We start from the raw sequence: 12,567 nt of genomic DNA, 5'->3' as shown, positions 1-12,567 counted from the left end.
GCTGAAATTGTGCACTTTCGGGACCGTTTCCATTGAGCGATGGTACCGTGACGTAATAAATATAAATTATGATGCCAGTTTATCAGTCTATAATCGATTGCGAATTTTATTTACTAATGGCTTATCGTGATTAAACTTAGATACAGTGATAAAAATTTGAACTATCTAGACTCATCACTGAATTATTTAATCTCTACTGAACCATAGGCACAGATTTATAGTAAAGTTAAAATTGTATTAGTGTCTATAATAATTTCTAAACATTAACAAAACGGGTGCAGTTACGATAAATACCTAGATCTAATGGATGGATTAATCTATTTCTGTAACTCCTATTTACGACTTAAAATGCCATGTAAAATTCAAGTCCAATTTTCTTACATGCGATGTTCATTACGAGTATAATTTGTTCAGAAATGACGCTGGACGTTTTAGAGCCAGTTGCCTGACGTGTAATTTAAAATAAAACTCTTGTTAAGGCTTTAATTGACATCAATTTTAGATATATAGTAGAAAAGTTATTCAGCTATTTTAAGCATTAGCTATTTTAAGGTTTGTCGGACACCTGATGATCAACGTGATAAAGAGTAAAAAGTAGAAGTACCTACTTAGTTGGGCATGGCGTAACTCAATGGTCGAATTAGAAACACGAAATAAGTTATTCATAGTACCTAGTTAGTGCATTTACTAGTGGGTAGTATTTAAACGCAAATCAAAAAATATCCTTTTTCTATGCAGTAAAATTCCGAATTCCCATCAAAATTACTGATTGCACAGCAAAATATTCAACTCAAAATATCACTAAACACACTACAATTTATTTTCGCAGCGTACAGCGATTTTTCCTAAAGCAAAAGCTTTTTCATCAATGCACAGCTAACAATCTTAATGCACATTATACATGTTAACTTTTTTCCTTTTAAATATAGCTTCTATTTTTTCTAGACACACGGCAGTGTGTCCGCCAAGTTCGAGCAAAAAAAGCGACACACCGGCCGTGGGTTATATTACACGAACCATTTCGGGCCAAATTCGACCCCCCTGTAACTCAAAATCTATTTTATTTACGCATATCAAATTTCTAGTATCTATTGAGACCCCCTCACTTATCTAAAATACAAAATTTCATTAATATACCTATTGTAGGTCTTGAGATATTGACGTCAGAAAATCGCTATTTTTACTATACACTCACTGACTGACTGATTCACTGACTCACTCATCAAAAACCTAGACCACTTCCAATGGTCGTATTGACTTGAAATTTGGCATGGAGGTAGGTCTTTATGTCAAGGTAAAGGGAAAAATCTGAAAATGGCCAAGTGTGAGTCGGTTTCAAAATAATGAAGGTGTTTTATACCCGGTGTAAATTTATACCCCTAAGGAACTAAAACGAACTAAATTTATCTATATTTATATAATATATCTTCGAATGGTTTGTATTTAGTTTAGTTAGAAGTAAAATAGTGTAGTTAGAAGTAAAATAAAAATCTGAAAACGGCCAAGTGTGAATCACTTTCGAAAATAACGAATGTGTAACTTCTCTTATATGTAACGTCATCTTATTATTTATTAATTACCACATAATGAGATCAGCAAAAAAATATAAAATTAAATGCAAAATTGTAATTTATTGAAATCTTAATAAGAGTCCACGCTTCCTTTTTTGCCCAATAGGCTCATTTTTAGCTTCTGCAGTTGGCGCCACGTACTTGAGTCGGATCGCAAGTCCGATGATATGCTTGCACATTCTTAAAAAAAATGGGGCGGGTACATTTTTAGTCATTGTCAGTACTTCCTTTTGGCATACATTTCATATAAGTAGTCATTAAAAGGCAGAACTATCATATTTCAGAATGTTTATAGTCAGAATCATATTTTGGCATATTTTTGGAATTTTTATTTTCCTGTAAGAAGCATGCAAACAAGCCTGAAGCATGCAAGCAGGCATGCAGCATGTAAGCAGGCATGCAACATGGAAGTAAGCATGCAACAAGCATGGCTTCTGTCACGGCTCCGGCGCTTCGTGGCTCCGGCGGTCCCATGCGAGCTTATCGTCGCAGATGGTTTTCACGCTCACCACCGCAGCTTCGGCTTACTGGCCGGCAGAGCCGGCCAGCCTCAACCGCGTCGGCGAGCGTTAAAACTACCTGCGCCTCAGCTCGCAGGCCGCCTCGCCCCTCCGCGCCTACGCGGTTTTGAATTGCACTCTAGGGGTAGGGCAAATAAGACTACGTGGAGTCGGTTTTGCAGCGATTCGTTTTCGTTGCTAGCTTCAATTTTTAAAACAATGTTTTTTAATTGAAGGTTATAAATGGCAATGTGCTAAATAAATTGAATCTAAATAAAATTCTACCATCTTCATAGTACGCTGCATGAGATTTCAGTTAATTTGTTCTGCTTTTAGAAATAATGCAATGTGACAGGATTTTTTTGTTATAATAATCATTAAATTTGCCGAGCATGGCTTCTTGAAAATTAAGACTAATATGATGAACAGGTTTTGTTGTACTTACTGGTTAATATGCGACTGGGATAGTTATTTTGCTATGAAATATGGAAAATTTGCTGTGCAGTCAGTATTTAATGCTTGTATGTAGTATTTTTGTACAAGAATAAATTTAACTGTATTGCATTATAAGGAAAAAAGTAATGTCATATTGATGTATAATTTCGAATTATCTGCAGTTTGAGTTTTGTTAAACATTTAGTTTATTTGTAGTGGAGTAAGTTATTTGATGTAAAAAAGAATATAAATGATGAGTATTTATTGATAGGCGATTATTTATTTGATATGTAATTTATAATATCCCTTTACTAGTTAAGTTGTGTATTTTGCTGCATGTGGTAGGGGTACTCCTGTAGGTATGTGATATTAATAAAGCCGTTTCACTTACCTTGTCCTGTTTTATTTTGCGATATATTTTTTGATTAACACGAAGGTAGCACAACACGTTTCAACTTAGGCGTATGGTGTATCAATCTGACTACAGGTCCGATAGGTCTAAACTTCTAAAGTATTCTTGCAAATCACTAGCTGTGATTAAGGGCTTTTGTTGTACCCTAAACCGCTTTATATAAATAGGCCACGAGTAGGTCGTTCCTTTGTTAATCTATCATCGATGAACGATTTTTAAACATGAAAAGCTTTAGCGGCTCGTAGGTAGTAATCGAATTTCAGCGAACAACTACGCTAACACTGGCGACTTCAAATGAAGTTGGAATGCCAACACGAATAAGCAATGCTTACCTATGACCTTCGCAAAAATATGAGTTAAACAATAACAGATACTTATTGCTAATCAATAAGAAAACGGCAGAAAACCTACGCGAATTTAACAAATTTACATATCGCGACATCACGTTTGGCTCCTATGTCTAATATACGAGCAATAAATATTTCCTTGAAGACAATCAAATACTCCGAAAGTCAGGCGCATGTCAAAGAATACTTGCAAAAAATTACGGACGTATCGCACGAAATGTTGTATCCTATAATTGTACCCCGCTTCCTTTAAACAAAAGAAAATTGCATTGTAGGCAAACTTTTATCACACAGATAACTGCACGTGCTCATTAAGCACGTCGACACTGTAATTAACACGGGTTCGTACGGGTTAACCTATTGAAGTAATCTAATTTCACCCTTGTCGCGTATAGATAGGGTCGCGAATAGTCTGTAACCATAGCAACTTTCGCCATGTGTATTGTAGTAGGTTGTGTAGTGCAGTAGGTCATATACATTTTTCATGTCATTTTTCAACCGGCATTCGGCTGGTCCTGCCGGTGCCGGGCGCGGGCCGATCGATTGCCGCAAACGGCGTGGAGTCCTATTGCATTCACTCATATACATAGCTTGCAAGCAAAGTGCCATGGGTGCCGTATAAATGGGTCACTAAGGTAATCGTTTGTTATGCCTCGCTTATAATTTTACAAGTTTGTCAAGGACGTCGCTGCTATTAACATTTGCGTGCGTCCTTGCCAGTATTCAGTAGGTATCGATGTTGCGTAATGCTCAGAGGGGTAAGTTGTGAACTGTTGCTGTCATGTTGTCAGTACAATATTAATGTGAGATAGGTACTATAATGAAAAGCCATGAAAAGTAAATTGAAATAAAACATTATTTTGTAACTAATGTTTATATTAAAAATTATTCATGATTTACCATTTTACAGAATAATAATATTTACAAACGTATGTCCTATGAAAGTATGTCTACATACACATAAATAAACTTCATTGACTCCCATTTTTTAACATTTTTAATGTACAAAAAAACATACACCTTCTTTTCCATCAGGGACAGGCTGACACATCGACCGAGGTATGAAATTAGGTGCGTTCACACAAGGAACACAGTCAAGTGAATCGTCTGCATCTCTGCGCTCTCATGGAAGCATTTCCCCGACAAACGTATTGAGGTGAACCTTTTGCTAAATGAGTTTTCACACACATTTTAGTAATTTGGTACATTTACTAATATTCATATAATTACGTATTATGCTCCATTTACAGAGATCGACATGAATTCATCATTATTCTGTGTTCCGAAATGAAGTTCCGACAAAAAAATACTAATTTCTGAACCGTCGTGTGTCGAGTGTTCTTTGTCGGAAACACCAGTTCATTTATCTTACGTCAGTCGTTGTGTCGGCCTTACACTAAATTACCTTATTAATGACTAATATTTTGTTAAATATCAATAAATTTCAAGAAAAAGTTTTAAGAATACTGCGCTTATGGTGCATTTTTGCGGTACTCTGATAATTCATTTGCCTATATAAACCTCCGTTACATTGAATATATATAGTTGTTAGTATTATTTACAATTGTAACATGTACTAATAGACTAACAGATGTTAACATTCTGCCTCAATGTGTAGTGCCTCGTAAAATACTTACAATTTAATACTAGGTCAGAATATAACATACACCTCTAGTATGTAACGTGTATTCTAAAGAATTGAGGTAATTGGTTTTGAAGATAAAACACGGGTAACTTATCCAATGACTCTCAGTATTTACACATCATAAAATACATACAGTAAGAAACAAAACGAACACCAACTCGAGAAATCAAAAAGTGTAAGCAATTTAGTGATGATCGTCGATAGCATGTTTGTGCATAAACACAGGTACTTTCTATCTCTACACCTACATAAAATTGCACGATACAAACAACAGTTGAGCATATTATACAACAGTATTTGGTAACGAGTCGTCACGCACTCTGCAAGCGATAGCCGCTACTCATAGATACTTCATGCTGTCACAAAACACAGAAAATTATCTTAAAATAAATCAGGTCACACAAGTGAAGGACACAAAGTAAAATATTTATATAACATAAATATACCAATAAAATATATATACTTTAACATTATGTAAAATATAATTACTTGACAATCAGTTCTACTGATTACAATAATATAACAAAAATCTACATAGTGTTTATATAGTATATTGTAGAATTTATTATGTTTAATTTATCAGGGCACATGGTATAGCTTGACGTAAAATATCTACGATATATGTCGCCATGTCGGCTCAATTCACTCTCATATACACAAAGGTTCACTCGCGTCGGCCGCGCCACGACCGGGCCGCGGCACACGAACACACATACACTACTAAAAATAAAATGTCCATCGCCTCTATATCCTTTGCTAAAAGGTATCCAGAATTCTGTGGTCTCGCGCGTTCACCTTTAAGTGCCATTAAAGGTGGCGCTCGACATGGAAAGTAAACTCGTCTAAGTACTCTTACGATCACGTCGAACGTGAACGAAAAACTACATTACGTCTGAAAAATAGACGAACCCGAAGTTAGCTCTGCCTGCGCAGTAGAATATTTAGAAACAAAATAGTCTAATGCGCAGGCAGTGGACGACTCGCGAAGTTTTTGTGACGTAATGCGGTTAGAGGATTGTTTTGGGGTAGAACTGTGGATGCCTTTCACGGGAGCGGGTAGAGCACTATTTGATCCTGTTGAGCACGAGGTCGGTGGTGGTGGCGAGCGCCTGGCGGTAGGGCGAGTCGGCGAGGTCGGCGGCGAGGCGCGCGGCCTGGGCGCCGTGCTTGCGCGCCAGGAAGCGCGTCTGCTCCAGCCCGCGCGACTTGTGCACCAGCTCGTACGCCTTCTCCACGTCGCCCGGCTCTTGGAACCGCCTCATTATCATGGGGTTCAGTTCTGGATACTGCAATACAAATATACATAGTTGATACGTGATATGGATGGTCCCTTGTCTGTTTAATATGAATAGAATTAATGGAAGTCGTTATTATTTTAACCCTAAAAAACGCCTGAAAAACGGGTCGGTAGTCTTCCCAGTTCAGGTAACTCAGCCTTTTTAAGATTCGTGTATATTTACAAGTTGGTGCATGCATATTAGAAGTAATTGTTTTTTTTTTTAATTTCCAAATTAGCCTAAGACTGCTAATATCCGATTAATCGGTGACCGATTTTTTGTAGGAGAAAAATAATGAAACACTAGTAAAAGTGCAACGCACACGTCCTACAAAAAATCTGTTACAAAATCCTAGTCAGGTAGCCCTACAAAAACCAGCCCGATGATCTGTCCTACAAAAAGCCTGACGTGCGTGGGCAGACAGGTCTAGAAGATCAGCCCTCTGCTCTGAACATTATTATGGGGTCTACTCGGTATTCCATCATTCACATAGCCCTATGGAACGGCAATCCGACATCAGATATTAACGTACTTTCGGAGACCTGGATGTTCTATATACCAGGCACCCGGAATTATTTACTGGATCCCGTGCTCAGCTTATATCAAAGATTTAAAGTGAAAAAAAAAAAGACGTAGATAGATTTGATAATCTAGCTATCACTTTTGCTTAATTATGTATGAATGAGATAAACTCAAAATAATCAATTTTCACTTTAAATCAAAATCAAAACATACTTTCATTTTTATTATTGGTTTCATTATTCCGGTATTTCACCTTTTCGTCGTATTCACAACAAATGACAACCGGCTGGCGTAGATGTTGAACCGCGAATATTTTTGCAATATCGTGCAAATAGTTTGCTAGTGGCCCAACGTATGTATTGCGAAAAACGATTTTTGCGCAAGTGTGTGTTTAAACACAACTGCTAACCCGCTATGGGCGCGAGTATGTAAAGTTAAGGTAGGGCAACCGGTTTTTTCACTACATAATTATTTAGTCGAATTTTAAACACGTTCACATCACGCAAGAATTCGAAACATTTAAATATCGGCCTAATATCAATTGTAAATTGGTTATGTAGGTCAAGTACTAAGTTAAGATACAAATTCTAACGATACTTTAGAGATTATAGTTATTTAACGTTTGAAACGTAAATACTGCCTAGGTTTGTCTATGCTTCACGCTAAAGAATCAAAGAGTTTTAATTAAAAACAGAACAAAACATTAAAAATTCAAATATACCTTTTCGCAGGCAAATAGCACGGGGGCTGTGGCCAATCCGAGTTTGAGGTCGGCGGCTGTGGGCTTGCCCATGGCCTGCGCTGAAGACACGAAGTCTAACAAGTCGTCCACCAATTGGAACGATAATCCAAGGTTTCGTCCGTATTGGAAGGCTAGCTCGCACGTGCTTTCGTCCGCCCCGCTTAACAGTGCCACCTGTAAGTTAACACAATTTCAGTATGTACTATGAAAACCAATGCAGTGAGAAGGGTTCCTATCACAGAAACTGATTCGACCTTTAAAACACCGCTACCAAATGGTGTTTTAAAACATGAATTAAATTCTGATATACGCATAACTTAGGCCCCATTTTACCATATACCAAACACAGATGTATCAGTTAACATAATTGAGTAAAAAATGTTTTTTCAATATTGCTTTTTTTTTAGGAATTATCACATTTAGTAAAATAAATTGACTCCTGAACTTAGTTTTGGACAGTAAAATCGATCCGCAGCCTAGTGACAAGTTACTAGATATAGCATCAATGTGCTGTGACCAGGGCAGTGAGTCACACGGGCAGACATCGCTTGCATACTGATTGAGCCATCCAGCAAACCTATGTGAGACAGGTCTTTGTATCAACTATATGTGTAAAAATATGTTTTAAGAGGTGGCAAACAAATGATGGGACCTTAGGAAGAAGAAGACGATTATGATCTTAGTTGAGCATGGAGGTAATGCTCATTTAAAATTCTAGTAAATAAGATGAATTTCGCTTCTCACTACATATTCAACATCTGCACGTTTTGGTAGATAAAAGATAAATAAAATTTAATAATTTAATGTCTTGCACCACTCGAGAATGTCAAATAGAATGCAAACATATCTTAATACGGTTCTTTAATTAATAAACTTGAAATATTATTTATTATATTTATGAAATATTATATATTATAATATTGCATTAAGATGTGATCAATTTAATCTCGATATGACTTAAATTTTAAGTACAAACAAAGTGGAAATCCCGATTGAATACATGATTCTGCGAAACTAACGCCTCCTTTATAAACGGTAACTCACATACAAAGAAGCTAAATACAGTTGAGAACATTCCCATTCAAATAACCCTACATTAGCAACTACAGCTTCCTTATAGCGTCGTATAATATATCAATTAGAATAGTACAAAGTAATGTGGTCATTACCGCTTTGACTGAGTTGGCAATGAGTGATGCAGTCTTTCTGTACGTCTTGGTGAGGTAATGTGCGAACCGTTCGTTTTCTGTCTCCTTGCTGCCCAACTGCATAAACTCGCCCTGCACGAGGTCTGTTACCACCTGGAAGTAACGATACACAAAGATTATAGTGTGGTATCAGAGATAAAAAATACAATCAAATTACAAAAATAAAAGAATTATATTCTAAAAATCTTTTCAGTAAGTAGAAGGATTGTTAATGACCGTTTTAGAACCCAGATCCCGAGGTTTATCTTTTTGAGTGCTTCGAGGCTGCTGATGTCTGTAGCATAGTAGCCATAAAAGAGCCAACTTTTACGGTCAGCGGTCAGAAACTTAAATCATAATCGTTGGAATATAATTTTAAATCTAAGGACGGTGATCGTTATAAAAAAATTAGGTAACGGATATCCATCTTAAACACTACTTTGTTGATAATTTATGACAAAATATGCCATAATCTTCATCAAAGAATATCCTTGGCGAATGCAGGTAACTATTAAAGCCTACATCGCAATGGATACACCGCGTTAATTTTAAAAACCAGTGTATATCTTGGTTATAATAACATTTCAATGATATCCTGCGATAACATAAATTACTAACAATTGTGAAAAGGATGTTTATTATAAAAGATCGTTAACTTTAAATGAAAAACCATCATAAACCGTATATTAAAATGCAATAAATTAAAAAAAAATTCTTACTTAGTATAATAATAAATCTTTTTAAACTTGAATAGATACAACCTGATTACGCAGAGCATTAAGTAAACATTTGTTTGTAGTTTATTTCACGCAACCGGTCGGTATTTAGAACGGAGGTTGAGTAGGTTCATGTTTTTATTTACATCCAGTATATATTTGTAGAAAATAATGTCATGTACGATATTCATTATCGAGATGATCATCTAGCCTTTTCTCAACTATGTTGGGGTCGGCTTCCAGTCTAACTGGATTCAACTAAGAGCCAAGGTTTTGCATGGAGCAATTGCTTATCTAATATCCTTAACCCAGTCACCTGGGTGACATGACACCCTTCAGTAAACTGGTTAGATTTTCTGGCTTCTGATTACCCGCAACGATTGCCAAGGATGAAATTACAGCTTGGACCACCAATTTAGAGTGTCTTCCAAAATAAGGGCGAATTAATTCGGGTAATGTTAGTTTTACACCTTATACTTGTTAAAAACGCGTATGAAACATTCATACATATAATGCCATCAATTAGTTTATAACGTCATTCAAGCTTTGCCCTCAGGCATTGTATTAGTTTTTGCGAAATATCTTCATTAAATGGTCTGGCCAGGATATAGCTAATGTCACTTAGGAAAGTGACCCTCTTTCAAGATTAATTGAATTGTCAAGAGTTGTGTGTTCTTACCACAATCTTGAATATTTTTTTATTTTCTAATAATTTATCAGGCACACCTGGACCAATGGGCATTATTGTGCAGGGCATTATTCTATATCATTTTGCGTGTCAGTAAAAATAAATCACACATCTAAACATTTATTGAAAACACCAATAGCATAACAGTTGGCTGTAATCAAAGTACACGTTTCTTGCGAAACACATCTAATGTGTTGGCTTTGGATTAAAAGAACAAGAATGATTGTAGCATATGGCACAGCGTTAATACCATCGCAGTAAGAAGGCCGACAGGATGAATCGTTTTAATGAATATTCTAGCCAAACATTCGACCCCAATTGAACGCGCATGCGTGTGCGCACGAACACTCAAAAGGTTGTATTAAAGTAATGGTTGTGCTACTACTTGTGACTCTGAATGGGAGTACCTCAATGTAGTGATGAAACTCTATACTAATGTTAGATGTAAACATTTTATCGCATTAGGCGTTTATTGTGCTGAGATGCATTAAGCATTTAAAAGCTTCTTTATCGTTTGCTTCATCATTGAAACATGTCTGTATTTTTTTTGCCACAAAGAGTTTTATAATTTCCACGCAATATACCACAAAAATATTAAAAGCCAAGTCGCATTTGAGATTTTGAAACCCTAGTGCGGGTTTTATCAAAGTATGTAAATTTAAAGTTTTTCATGTTCTGAGTCTTATGACAATAAATCTTTATTAAGAAAGGGGACTGAAGTTCAATACTTTTAACAACAGCTTGCAAAATAGGCTCAGATTTAATTTATTGGTATAGTTCGGCCATTCAGAGAATGCGTTCCTGACACGTCGCGATTGAACTGACGACGTAATAACATTCATTGATTATTGATATAATAATGTTGTTTTAATGCTCCTCAATTGTTAAAACGGTAAACAACCAGCAAAAATATTTTTATCGTAACTGCAACGCCATTGCAAAGTTACGTCGTCAGTTCAATCGCGACGTGTCAGGAACGCATTCTCTGAATGGCCGAACTATAATAAAATATACTGTTATTCTTAGCCCTTAGGCGAAGTATATGAGTAGGATGTATGACAAGGCCTACACTGCTTTAATCGAGCTTATTTACTCCCTAACCACTCTTCGACATGAGAGGAACATTCGTATATCTACCGGTATTTTAGTTCTATGGTCAGATTTTCTCGCTAGAAAACTGATCACCTTGTTCGCATATGAAGCAATTCAGCCTAGATTATAATGTGTTCCATAAACGCGGCTCGCCACGACCATCGTTGCCAAAACCTAACGCAGCTAGGAGCTCGACGAATTTGTATAGTGTCTAATGTGTGATAATGAAGTAGTTACCTGGCTGAGCACGAGTGTGACGTCATCGCTGCGCAAGCGAGCTATCATCATCGACGCCACGGCGAGGATGAAGTCGCCGGCCATCGCCACCTGGAAATTATTTCATACAAATATTAGTCAGTGCTTGTTAGGCAAGTTTATGAAATCGACTTAAGACCAATTCTTAAATAATTAGATTTTATCTTTTCGATATTATGACAGTTTGACATAGCCATTTTCAAAATCTGTCAAACCGACCACTGACTACCGGGACAAAAGTTATCTGAAAATCAAAAATTGTTTTTCCAATCCAACTATTTCTAATTCAACATAAATGATCGATCAATCAATAAGACCTATCACGGGTGTGCAAAATAGGCGTTAAGTTGCGCCACAGTGCTGCCATGCGTACGTTTAATTAATAATAATTCAAAGTATATCTACTCACGTCGCGTGAGTATCGCTTGCAACGTACGCGAGCAGGGGAAAGTGAGTGACATTATAGCATAAAGCATGTTTTAATTATTATAATATTACTGCGCACGCAGTGAAAACCTAGAAAACTTTACTAAATGATACTTTGATCATTTACTATTATACTAAAAGGAAAATTCAATAAAATGTTTTATTAAGGTACATATATGAATCGAGAACTTCAGTAATTTATTTCATAACCAATTTACACCTATATAATAAAGAATCTACAAAAGTATATTATGTGAGCACGTTTTAGTTTCAAATCCATCATTTTTGTTTGTATTTTCCTCAATCCTGTCTAATATCCTCCTATGATAAGAGTATGAATAAATATAACTATTCAAGTGCGATCTTTCCTTACATCACCGTGTTATACTTTTATGTGACGAACGTATTTTTTATATTTTTAACATACTTAAAAAAAAAATCTATTTTTCTTTGTCTTTTACATTTCAAGCAAAATTTTGTTTTTTTTTTCACGCGCAATTTACTACAAAAATATACATACGTAAAAGACCGCAAAAAATCATAAAAATAGCATTTTCTCCTACGCTGGAATTTACCAAATATATAAGTATGTTGTGATAACCCTGCTTAACATTGGGTACATGCCAATCCAAGCACAGATGTTGTGAATAACATAGATTGTAATAAATGTATCGATGGCGCTCATTTCTCCAGTTGTTGGCAAGAATGTCGAGAAAGTTGTGATGCGGTGTTCGGTCGCATACTAATGGCGG

The 12,567-nt window shown here is 36.2% G+C and overlaps 1 protein-coding gene across 1 annotated transcript in view; it reads right to left on the bottom strand.

Moving 5' to 3' along the window:
* Window positions 1-4,123: 4,123 nt before the first annotated feature.
* The window catches only part of LOC124631636 (all trans-polyprenyl-diphosphate synthase PDSS1), a 42,934-nt gene continuing 34,490 nt past the window's right edge, over window positions 4,124-12,567 (bottom strand). The window contains exons 5-8 of the mRNA XM_047166128.1: window positions 11,372-11,461; window positions 8,621-8,752; window positions 7,431-7,625; window positions 4,124-6,196 (exon numbers count right to left, since the gene is read on the bottom strand). Coding sequence (XP_047022084.1) covers window positions 5,975-6,196; window positions 7,431-7,625; window positions 8,621-8,752; window positions 11,372-11,461 — 639 coding nt within the window. The 3' untranslated portion in view covers window positions 4,124-5,974. The remainder of the gene's footprint in view (window positions 6,197-7,430; window positions 7,626-8,620; window positions 8,753-11,371; window positions 11,462-12,567) is intronic.

Source organism: Helicoverpa zea, chromosome 7, assembly GCF_022581195.2.
Source record: "Helicoverpa zea isolate HzStark_Cry1AcR chromosome 7, ilHelZeax1.1, whole genome shotgun sequence".
Lineage (NCBI taxonomy): Eukaryota > Metazoa > Arthropoda > Insecta > Lepidoptera > Noctuidae > Helicoverpa > Helicoverpa zea.
This window is presented reverse-complemented; position numbering and strand designations above follow the sequence as displayed.